We start from the raw sequence: 11,713 nt of genomic DNA, 5'->3' as shown, positions 1-11,713 counted from the left end.
CACACACACACACACACACACACAGCAATAGCAATTTCAAAATGTTTAACATTTCGCCGAAGAATATGAACAAATAAAAGTTTTTTTTATATCATTTTTTTAATTCAACAAGAAATATAATTTTCTTTTTTAGTAGCGAAAGAACAATCGTCGGAACGAGTTGATTTTAAAAATAAAAAGGCAAAATTTTGTGTTTTAAAAAATTTAAATTTAAAAAAATAAGGAAAATTTATTAAAATATTATAAAATTTAAGAAAAAATATGAAAAATGTGTTTTCATAATAATAAATTTAGAAAAAAAAGTTTACATAAATAAATGAAATTGAAAAAAAGATGTTAACTAAAGAAAAAAAATCTTTTAAAAAATTTAAGAAAATTGTTGAAAGTAATTTCAAAAGAAGCAAAGCAATAAAGAAAGAAATTGAAAATATATCAAAGTGTATGTATGTGTGTTTGTAAGTGTTTTTAATGAGTGTGTCAACCTGCTCTGCACTTGTCATTTGGTTGGTTAATGACGACGTCATTATCTAGTGTCGCCTTAGATTCCGCGTTATTTTAGAAAATATTGCTCGCAATATAAAAAAAACTATTCGCCGTGATCTTTTCCTTTTCTTAATTTTTTTCCCTACTCTCACTAGCTCTTTTTGCTTAACGTGTTGCTCTTCCCTTTAAAAATATCACACATATAATTTTGTTTGTAGCTATTTTTATAATAAATTTTTTTATTAAAAAAAACAAGCAGTAAAACGTAGACAAAAAAAAAATACAAATCTAAAAGTATGCTTTGACAACGTAACAAAGAAAAACATTTTGTCCCATAGTGTTTACAAATTTAAAAAAAGTGTATTATAAATAATAAAAGTTCTTCCTCTCAGTGACCAAAAAAAAATTACAAAATATTAAAAATATTTAAAAGTATTTATAAATTTTTAGCGTTTTCATAATATAAAGCAAAGTTTTTATCTTAAAATTTAACATTTTCAAATAAAAAATAAAATGTCAAAATGTCTTTTTAATTAGCAAAAGCATAATATTTAGCCATACTCTTCATTAACAACATGAACAACGTCATTATTTTATTGTAAATTTTTAAATAAATATTGTAAATAGAAAAAAAATATTTCTAAATGCAATGCGACAACGAAAAAATGCTGAAAAAATTCAAAAACAAATCGAAATAATAATAAAAATAAAACGCTAAAAATTGCTAGTATTTGTATGTTGTAGTTGTTGTAGTGTCAATAATATTTGTTTAATTCATTTTTACATGAGAAATGGCGAACTTGACAGACCTTGACCCTCAAACGGTTCAAGTAAGTTTTAATTTTTTATATTTTTTTAAAATTTTTAAAATTATTAATGCATTTAATTTACATTTATCATTTTAAATGAAAATTTATTGTTTTTGAAAAGTTTATCTATTTTTTAATGAAAACATCTTGTTTATTTTTAATAAAAACTAATAAAAGTTTTAATTGGTATTCGTTAATGTAACGCCTTAAGTATGATCTTTATGATATTAAGTAGCCATATTTGTTGATCTTGTTAATTATTTAAATATCATCATAAAAAAACAATAGATTGTAATTTTTAAACAATAGTAAAATCTATTATAAACAATAAAAAATGTTTCAATACAATAATTGAACAAAGAGAACAGAACACAAATTCTAATTGATTCTCTAATGATCTTTTGTGATCGTTTGTTTATTTAAAGTTTAGACGCTTGTTTTAAGTTGTTGACTAATTGATATATAAGGCTTTAAAAAGTTTAAGTTTTATTTTAAAAGTAATCACATTTATTTGCTCCGACGAATATTCAGTATTATCCAGGAAATGATTACACAAAGTAATTCATTACATAATCAATTACAATTACTTGAAATGTGTAATTCTGGAATAACCAATTACAATTACTTGCAATTGATCTTTTTTCCAATTACAATTACTTGTAATTTGTAATTGACCAATAACCAATTACAAAAAATTGTAATTGTAATTGAAGTTACCATTTACAATTATTTGTGATTGTAATTAAAGTTACCATTTGCAATTATTTGTAATTTAGTTATCAGTAATTACAATTTACATGTAATTATAAGGAACAAAATTCACAATTACAAGTAATTGTAATGTGAAATTTTTACAACTTTAATTACAATTACAAGTAATTCTAAATTGCAAAACTGCAATTACAATTAAGTAAAAGCAATTGTAATTGTTAAAGCTTTAATACATTTACTTCATATATAATTGTAATTGAAAATTATTTAATTACTTCAAATGATGGTTAAATATTTTTTATAATGTGAACGTAATCTGTCACCAATTGTTTAAAGATAAAGATTAACCTGAAAAGTAAATTCAAATATTAGTCATCACCTCCATTAGACTTTTGTCGAGATCTTAAGAACTGGAGATGTTGGTGCCTTTGATATTCTACAGCTTTGTTTAAATAGATTTAACCTTAAGGAAAATTCAAAGAACATTATAATATGCTAATCTGTTGTAGCTAACCAAACCATTTTTAAATTAAATTATCTTGAAAATAAAAATTATGCAAATCATCCAATTCATTCAATTATTTGAATTTATAAATTAGTTTGCCTCATATAAAAAGTAAAAAATTCTTTAAGTTTTAATCTAACTCAATCATTTGGTGATATCATTTCTTATTATTTAATAAGTCATGATCAGCATAGACGTATTCATGAGAATGTAAGATTGAGGTAGATTTGTGAGTAACAGCAGTTTCAGAAATATTGACTAAAGGAAATAAAGAAAGCCACAAAGAAAATTAACATCCATTTTCATCGATCAAAAATGATCAATTTTGAGAATGTAACGTCAGGCGTAAGGGGTAATGATTACAATTACATTTGAAGTACTAAAATTTGTATCCTAAAGTTATGCATTCATTCAGCTCTGCGAATGTTTAATTTTAAGTTTTTAGCTTCTATATTATAGTACGAGAAAGTACCAAGAAGTAAACTCTTAATGTTTATCATTGACTTGGGGCTATATATGCTAAATGTCATGTTTTAAGGTTCAATATTATAGAAAACTCAAAGAGTACTATTTAAAGAATGAAAAAGTACCAGTATTTTTCCTATCTCTTCTTATTGTTCATACATAATTTTCTATCTCTAATTTTGGCCATAACATCACACACTTTCATACTTAACGGGTTGTTCTCTCTCTACAAACTAAGTGCTATATGAAGCCGTTTTTGTTGTTGGATCTTGCAGATATCTGAGGTCTTATAAAAACTGATTTTAACATAAACACAGACTGGCCTTAAAGCCAATACAAAATTTTCCATCTCTGATTTCGGCTATAACAACACACAGTTTCATACGTAATGTATTGTTCTTAATCTGCAAACTAAATGCAAAGTGAAGCTGTTTTTGTTATTGGATCTCGCAAACAACTGGGGTCTATAGGAAACTGATTTTTACATATACACGGACAGGCCTTAATCGACTTTGATATATTTAAACACTAAGAATATATATACTTTAAAGGAATGGAAAATTATATTATAGGAATTACCAACGGAATGGCAAACGATCAATTACGATCAAACTTACATTTTTATACCCTACACCAATATAGTGGGGAGGGTATTATGCGTTTGTGCTGAAGTTTGTAACACCCAAAAATATTGGTCCTAGACCCACCTTAAAGTATACCAATCGGCTCAGAATTACTTTCTTAGTCGATTTAGTTATGTCCGTCCGTCCGTCTGTCTGTGTGTCCATGTAAACCTTGTGTGCACGGTACAGGTCGCAATTTTAAAGATAATTTGATGAAATTTGGCACATACTCTTCTTTTGATTCAAGGACGAACGCTATTGAAAATGGTTGAAATCGGTCCATTATTTCTCCTAGCCTCCATACAACCGTACCCCCCGAATCGGGCATTTAGGCCCGCAGTGCCCAGAAAGAGAATGTTACAATTACGTTAAATGTTTTATAATATCAACAAAAATCAGCAAAAAATTAGTTTTATAGAACATAAATGACTCTGAAGTAGACGTAAATTCATCTACCAAAATTTATAAGGATAGGCCCATATTTACCCATTCTCCCCTATGAGCCCTCTTGTAGAAAATCTCTTTTTTGTCAACAATAAGTAAAAAATTTCACAATAAAACAAATTAAATACTTTATATAAAAAAATCTACAATTTTAACATACTGACTGGTGTAGGGTATCATATGGTCGGCAATGTCCGACTATAAATTCATACTTGTTTTAAATTATAATGCTAAAAATTCAAATTGTATTTTATAAATCTTTAATGCTAAATTAATCTTATATATTTAGCCACTCATTAAGCTATAAATCAATTACAAAATCAATAAATTATATATTTTTGTAATTAAACTTATTAATAATTCTCTATTATATTTACTTTTCCAGGGGATGTCGGGGTGTGATCAAAGCACTGTCGAATCATTGGCTGAAGATCCAACAGGTTCACCATTTGAGGTCGATGATTGTCTTAAGGTTCGAAAATATTATTGCTTTCTGCTCTCCAGCATTTTCACATTTCTCACTGGATTATTCATCGTTATATGTTGGAGGGCATTCACATTTATATGCTGTCGCAAAGATCCCGATTTGGGACCAAACGATCCCAAACAAAAAGAGCAGAAAGCATCACGAAACAAACAAGAGTTCGAAGGAACTTTTATGACAGAAGCAAAAGATTGGGCTGGTGAGCTTATATCAGGACAAACCACAACTGGTCGTATATTGGTAAGTGTTAAGGAAATTAACAATTCAAATTTTGAACAAATATTTCACAGAGCGATAATAATATAAGTTATAGGAAAGACTTAATTTTAATACATATGTTCTCTCTTCAGAAAGACTTTCTCAAATATTTTCAACACACATCTTTTTATAAATATTAACTCTTTTGTCTTATGGTTGTACGTTTTTTGTTTCCTAATTCCTCATAAAATGTTTTTACTACACAGGTTTCTTACTTTGTAAAGTTTTAATTTGTAACAGATGTTATATGTGGGGCACTTGTGGGACAATTATTACCGGTTGTTTAAATATTAACACTTGTCTATTGTTTATTTAGTGGGCTTCTGTGTTACACTGACCAAAATCATAATAAAAAAACAAAACTTATGATGGGATCAATAACTTCCTGCTTTTTTTAACGAAGACATGTGTTGATTTTGAAAACAGAAATGTTTGGAACAGAACTATAAAATAGTCGCGTGTTTGTCTGAATATATTCTTTCTCAAATATGGGTTAATATGCACTTTTAAATAATTAATGTTTTCGTGCAGATGTCTACATTTCTACATGAGTAAATGGAGAGTGTTATGTGTTCAAGTACATTTTTTATACATTCATGTTATTCCGTTTCTATTTTTTGGTTCTTAAGAGTAATTTACAACGTTTAATTTTATACATTGTGTAATTTAATACCTTTTAACTGTTAGGAAATGTCTAATGTAGTTAAAAATTGCCGGTTATCTTTCTTTTTTATATAGTTACTTTTGTAAATAATACGACATAGCACTTTTTTCAATGTTTATAAAATTTTAAGAACGTCCCAGCAAAAACATACATACAAATTACAAGTAAGCATGTATGTAGTTATTCGTAAATCATTACTAAACTCATTGAAAGTAATGCAGGCGGTATGTAGTAGTCATTGAAATATAAGTCTTGAGTAATCTAGTCTAGTCTATGGTTTTCATGTTTTTGCTGGGAAATTCATAAGTAAAGAGTACATACAAATCCAATAAATATGGATTTAGTCTAGTCTATAGTTAAGTGTGTACATATATACATCAAAGCCGAAGAAATACTCATAAGCCTCTATCGGGCCTGTTATTCGCTTCCTAACAGTGTCTCAGATGGGAATCGAACCCACGACCTCCGGTCTACTAGATTACAACACTAACCTACAGGAAGGCCACAGTCTAGTCAATAGCCTATAATGTAGTCTATAGTCTAGTTAATAGTCTTATCTATAGTGTAGACTATAGTCTAGTTCATAGTATTGTATATAGTCTAGTCTGTAGTATAATCCATAAACAAGACTAATAGATAGTCTACTCTATAGTATTGTGTATAGTCTAGTCTAAAGTCTGATCTATAGTCTAGTCTATAAACTTTATATACTATATATAGAATATTCAACAGTCTAGTCAATAGTCTGGTCTATAGTCTAGTCTATAGTCTATTCTGTGGTAAGTATAGTCTATAGTCTAGTCTATAATCTAGTCTAGTCTATAGTCTAGTCAATAGTTTAGTTTATTGGCTAATTTCTAGTCTATAGCCTAGTTAATAGTTTAGTCTATACTCTATTCTTTTCTTTAATCTAGTCTATAGTTTAGTCTTTAGTCTAGTATATAGTCTAGCATATAGTCTAGTCTATAGAATTGTTCATTTTTTACATCATAGCTCCTAGTAGTCAAGTTTTAAATTTGCAAGAAACTCGAGTTTCCTTTATATGTCAAAATTCTAATTAATTTTTGGCCACCCTCATTTTTCAATAACTCAACACCCACTTTGACTACTAAAAATCCTATTTATCCGTAATTATAATAACCATATAATGCAATATAAAGAATTATCACAATAAAAACAAATATCCGCAATAGGTTATTTACAACAAAATAGTATTTACATTTAATTATTACAACATCCAGCCATTCAAATTAAATGTAAGAAAATGTTAACCTTAAATGTGCAAAAACCGTAAAGGATGTCGTAGGATATTTAATTAAAAACGACAAATAACAATATAATAAAGAAAGTTGTAAAATCTAAATAATTTGAATAGACACTAAAACTACAGAACGTATACTAAAATATTTGACTGTGTTTGAAAGTAAATGTAATTGGTAGTGGGAGTGTTAGACAAAATTAGAAACAGCAAATCTTTTATTAAAAGAACTCCCATTGTTAGGTCTGTTATTTGTTGTAAAACACAAATTTCTAATTTACATATTAAAAAAGGAGAAGAAAATACTAATACACAATAAACTAAAGAATTTTACAGCTACTGTGTCGTATATATATAATCTAGTCTATAGTCTAGTCTATAGTCTAGTCTATAGTCTAGTCTATAGTCTAGTCTATAGTCTAGTCTATAGTCTAGTCTATAGTCTAGTCTATAGTCTAGTCTATAGTCTAGTCTATAGTCTAGTCTATAGTCTAGTCTATAGTTTAGTCTATAGTCTAGTCTATAGTCTAGTCTATAGTCTAGTCTATAGTCTAGTCTATAGTTTAGTCTATAGTTTAGTCTAGTCTATAGTCTAGTCTATAGTTTAGTCTATAGCCTAGTCTAGAGTCTAGTCTATAGACTAGACTATGTTCTAGACTATTGTGTAGTCTATAGTCTTGTTTTAATTTTGTCTATAGTTTAATCTATAGTCTGGTCTATATTCTATAGTCTATAAAACTTTAATTAAGAAACAAATGTCAGTTACAAGTTCTTAACTTGCAACAAACGAAAATTGTCACACAGTGTTTGCAAACATAATAATAAACACAAACAACAATACGAATGATTATTTATAGACAAATATATATTTAGAATAAATAATAGAAAAAGAGTTTTTCAACATACCAGATGTATAATACCAGCTGCTGTTAACCACACGGATATAAAAATTGATACCAATTGCGCCAAACGTATTGAGCTGGATGTTTTTAAAACATTCAAATATTGCAATATATCCGGTACAGTCATAAGACGCAGTGCTCGCAGAAAACGAAGACCTTTTCATTTCATGATGATGAAAAATTTGCAAGTTAGGAAGGAGGAATATAATCGTTGTTTGTTAAATGTACTAGTACATATAATAGTGTTAAGCATTATCATTACAATCATGCATTTCGATCAAGCAGACAAAACGTATGTATGATTGACAAATAATAAATTATAACAATATTTTTTTCTTTCTTTCTTTCTTTCTTTCTTTCGTCTCGTTTGTTTTTTTCAAATTGAGATTTTTTCAAAGAAAAACCAAAGAAATCATATTTAAAAAAAAAAATAAACAAATTTTGAAAGCTTACCGATCCATGTTCGATCTAAATATATTGATACAAAGGACGGGGGTATTGTAAAATAATCTACAAAACTGTACATTTCTAACATAAACCAAAGTTTATCGGACGCCGCTATGAACTGTAAAATGAAATAAAATTGTTTTTGTTTAAGAAAAAAATTAAGATAAAAAATATTTAAAATTGAAAGTAATTTGAAAAGAAAAATACATAATTTTTTAAGAAATTAAAGTTAAAATAGAAAGAAGATAATAGCTTAAATAAAATATATAGAAGAAATAAATAAGTTTTTTTTTCACACATACATTTTTCATATAGAAATTTTGAGAAAATTAGGCAAAATTTTTTGTGAGTGTAACAAAATTTGCGCTTGGAGTGTATGGCCTCACATACGAGGGTCTTGTTATTAGTCTGTTAAATAGTTATACGCAAAGAGGATTTAGTGAAGAATTTAGTTTAACTTTAACTCATCTATGCCGACTTGAGTTTAAGAAATTCTATTGATACTTTGTTTTTCCCAGCTAAAGAATTGCTTTAATCGAAAGGTTTAATTTACATTGCCTTTAAATCAGTGGTCGGCACTCCAGCTCATCGGGGTCACAGATATTGGCTGCTTTAAGTAAACAACCCTTATGTCAGTCAAACTTATAAAAATAAATAAAACTAATTCTGTTCTTAATTAGTTTCAAGTGTACACATTTGCAATATGGGTATAGCCTTTTTGTGTTTATCACTGATTTCAATAGAGCTATAAGGAGTAAATTTTTGGAAACTTCTATGATTTCCAATCTAAGTTTTTCTTAAGAAAACTGACTCATAATGTAATATAAAAAATTTTATATAGAAAGAACTGTACTTTGGCTCATTAATACAAAATTCCACTTTAACATTTTTGAAAGAAGCACATATCGTTATTGCCCACAATCCGCTCTAAAAACACTCCACAAAAATTTCGTACACCACAAATTTGAAAATTTCGTAAACTTAATAGAAACTGAAAATATTTAAAGACCAATATAAAAAAAGGCAAACCAAAAACTTACTCGTATAAAAAAGTAAACCATGAAAAATATATTGAATGCAAGATCGATTTGTTGAGTAATGTTAGTACTCCATGGCTGACATCTTTCGACTTCTTCGTTAGATGCATCAACGAAGTATATAATGAGTGATGCAATACTGAGTATAAATACGAGTACGACCTGGAAAGGAAAAACAAAACGAAATTGTTAAATTTATTGAAAATTAAATTGATTTTATTAAAATATTTAAATTCTACTAAGAATATACAAATAAATTTCTGTAAATATCAAATTTATCGAAATTTTTTATATTTAATTTATCAAAGCATAATTTTTTAAAATATTCTCTAAAAATATCATATATGTTCTCTTAATATCGAATTTATGAAATTGTTTTTTTAATATCAAAATTGTTTTGTTTTAATATCAAAATTAGCGAAAATTTTCTTTAATTATCGAATTTATAAGAATTTTTCTGATAAATTCGAAAATTTGATTTTTGTAACCTTTGAACTCTATAATATTTTCCGTGACTTTTAACCCCTTACTAATTATGCAAATGAGAAGCTGTGTGCCAATTTTCATTAAGCTGTCCGAAAATGTACGAAATAAATCGGAATTTTTCTTTTAGTATTGAAATTATCAAAATTCGTAGATAAAATTAGAATTTTTCAAAATTTTTCAAAATATTAAATTTTCTTTTAAAATTTTTTCATAAATTCTTGTTAAATGTCCATAAAGAGAAAATTTATCGTAATTTTCTAAAATATAAATTAGTCTTTTGAAGTTTATCGTAAAATCTTGTTAAATATCGAATATATCAAAATTTTTCTTATAGAAAATCAATCACAATTTTTAAAAAATTTACATTTTTATTACAATATTTTTATTCAAATATCGTAAATTATTTAGGCTTCACTTAAAAAAAAAATTGTGAAACAAATTGAATCCAAATTCTTTTCAAACACGGAATTTCTCAAAAGCTCTCTTTAAAGCAGCGTAACTAAATGAGCTCTCAAATATGCTGTCTTGTACTCTTTCCTTTACTCGTACGTATGCAAAAAAAAAATAAGAAAACCACTCAGAGAACTAATTTTTTACTCTCTGCCTATCGCTGCTTTAAAGAGAAGACTTTCAGGCATAAGCTCTTAATATGTAGAATTTTGTTAAAAATATCAGATAAAAATTCTTTAAAAGTCTATAGACCGAAAATAATTGGAAATTTCATGATGATGAAATTTCTCAGTATCAGTATACATAGGGTACCTATAACTAGTTCTTTATAAATATCTAAGTTATTTTAAATGTTTAAAGATTTTTAGGCCTATTCTGAATTATAAGCTAACAGGGAGTTTGCTCCCTCTCCTAAAGCATGCAAAAGGCAACTAAACTCCCATGGAATAATCGTTCTTAATTGGCCTGATGAAAACTGATTGAAAATCTATAATAATGACCAAATTTAAAGACAATTTCACATATATATAATTTACAAATTTTTTTATAATTATGTTATTATTATAATAAATTCAAATTTCAATTATTATATTAATAACATCATTACTTAACTAGAAGTAAATATTCATATTTTCAAAAGCTTTAACGATATCAACAAATTTGTCTTTTTTAATTTTTTATTCAAAATATCAATTACATTTTTAAGTAAATCCACCAATTTCATTAAATACCTCAATAAAATAAATGCCAAATTATAAAAATAACAATTACTACAACAATACTTCCTGCAACTATAATTAATGGTCCTTTCCAATGACGTTTACTTTTACTGAACATTTATTTTCCTTTGTTTCGTTTTCTTTTCGATTTTTTTTTGTTAAATTTTCATCTATAACACACACACATTCTATTATTACAACGTGCTATTGGTATCTATCAAAATTCGTTTTAACTAAAGTAATTATTGATTTTATTTCAGTCTTTTAAATTTTTTATATACATATATACATTTTTCTATATTTTGTGCTTCATCAGCTTTAAACATTGTTAAGAAGTACATATTTTTGTTGTATGCTAAGTTATATACATACATAAATTTTTTTTTGGCTTTCTTTATAGGTCATCGTATTGTCACTTTCTCTTACAAATTTTAATGCGACTACCAAGATTGAAGCGATTTTACTGTTATTATTGTCTATCTATTATACACACAATTTATGGTCCTTTTTGTACGCTATAAGTTTTATTTGTTGTTATTCTATGTTGTTCTTGTTGTCATTCCTTTTGTCTGTTTATCAATCGATAAATGGTAACAACGACGACGAAAACAGCAACAACAACATCAACAATGACAATAATAAAATCAAATAAACGATGACGTGAGTTCAAGTTATAAGGGATTAGGGGACTCATGCTTAAAAGTCAAAAAGTAAAATGAATTCCTGTACGTAGCTGGAAATTTTTATAACATTGCTAATTTATAACAAATTTAGTATTTTTTGTACATATTTTTTGCAAGACTAAAGTCTATATTATAGACTGGGCTATTGACTAGACTAAGGAGCATAATATAGACTATAGTATAGACTAGACTAAAGACTAGACTAAAGACTAGACTATAGACTAGACTATAGACTAGACTATAGACTAGACTATAGACTAGACTATAGACTAGACTATAGACTAG

At 27.0% G+C, this 11,713-nt stretch overlaps 2 protein-coding genes across 2 annotated transcripts in view; one reads left to right on the top strand and one right to left on the bottom strand.

The window, feature by feature from the left end:
* Positions 1-421: 421 nt before the first annotated feature.
* LOC124419678 (calcium-activated potassium channel slowpoke-like) lies at positions 422-4,830 on the top strand. The gene is made up of 3 exons (XM_046949996.1): positions 422-439; positions 1,039-1,313; positions 4,426-4,830. Exons 2-3 carry the CDS (start codon positions 1,275-1,277, stop codon positions 4,828-4,830), a joined length of 444 nt encoding a protein of 147 aa, XP_046805952.1. The 5' UTR covers positions 422-439; positions 1,039-1,274.
* Positions 4,831-7,580: 2,750 nt separating this feature from the next.
* LOC124418477 (calcium-activated potassium channel slowpoke-like) overlaps positions 7,581-11,713 on the bottom strand; it is a 6,461-nt gene continuing 2,328 nt past the window's right edge. Inside the window, exons 3-5 of the mRNA XM_046949986.1 lie at positions 9,094-9,252; positions 8,060-8,171; positions 7,581-7,762 (exon numbers count right to left, since the gene is read on the bottom strand). Of these exons, the coding sequence (XP_046805942.1) occupies positions 7,602-7,762; positions 8,060-8,171; positions 9,094-9,252 (432 nt within the window). The 3' untranslated portion in view covers positions 7,581-7,601. The remainder of the gene's footprint in view (positions 7,763-8,059; positions 8,172-9,093; positions 9,253-11,713) is intronic.

This window comes from Lucilia cuprina, chromosome 4 (assembly GCF_022045245.1).
Source record: "Lucilia cuprina isolate Lc7/37 chromosome 4, ASM2204524v1, whole genome shotgun sequence".
Taxonomy (NCBI): Eukaryota; Metazoa; Arthropoda; class Insecta; order Diptera; family Calliphoridae; genus Lucilia; species Lucilia cuprina.
The sequence above is the reverse complement of the archived record's forward strand: the minus strand, read 5'-3'. Positions and strand labels throughout refer to the sequence as shown.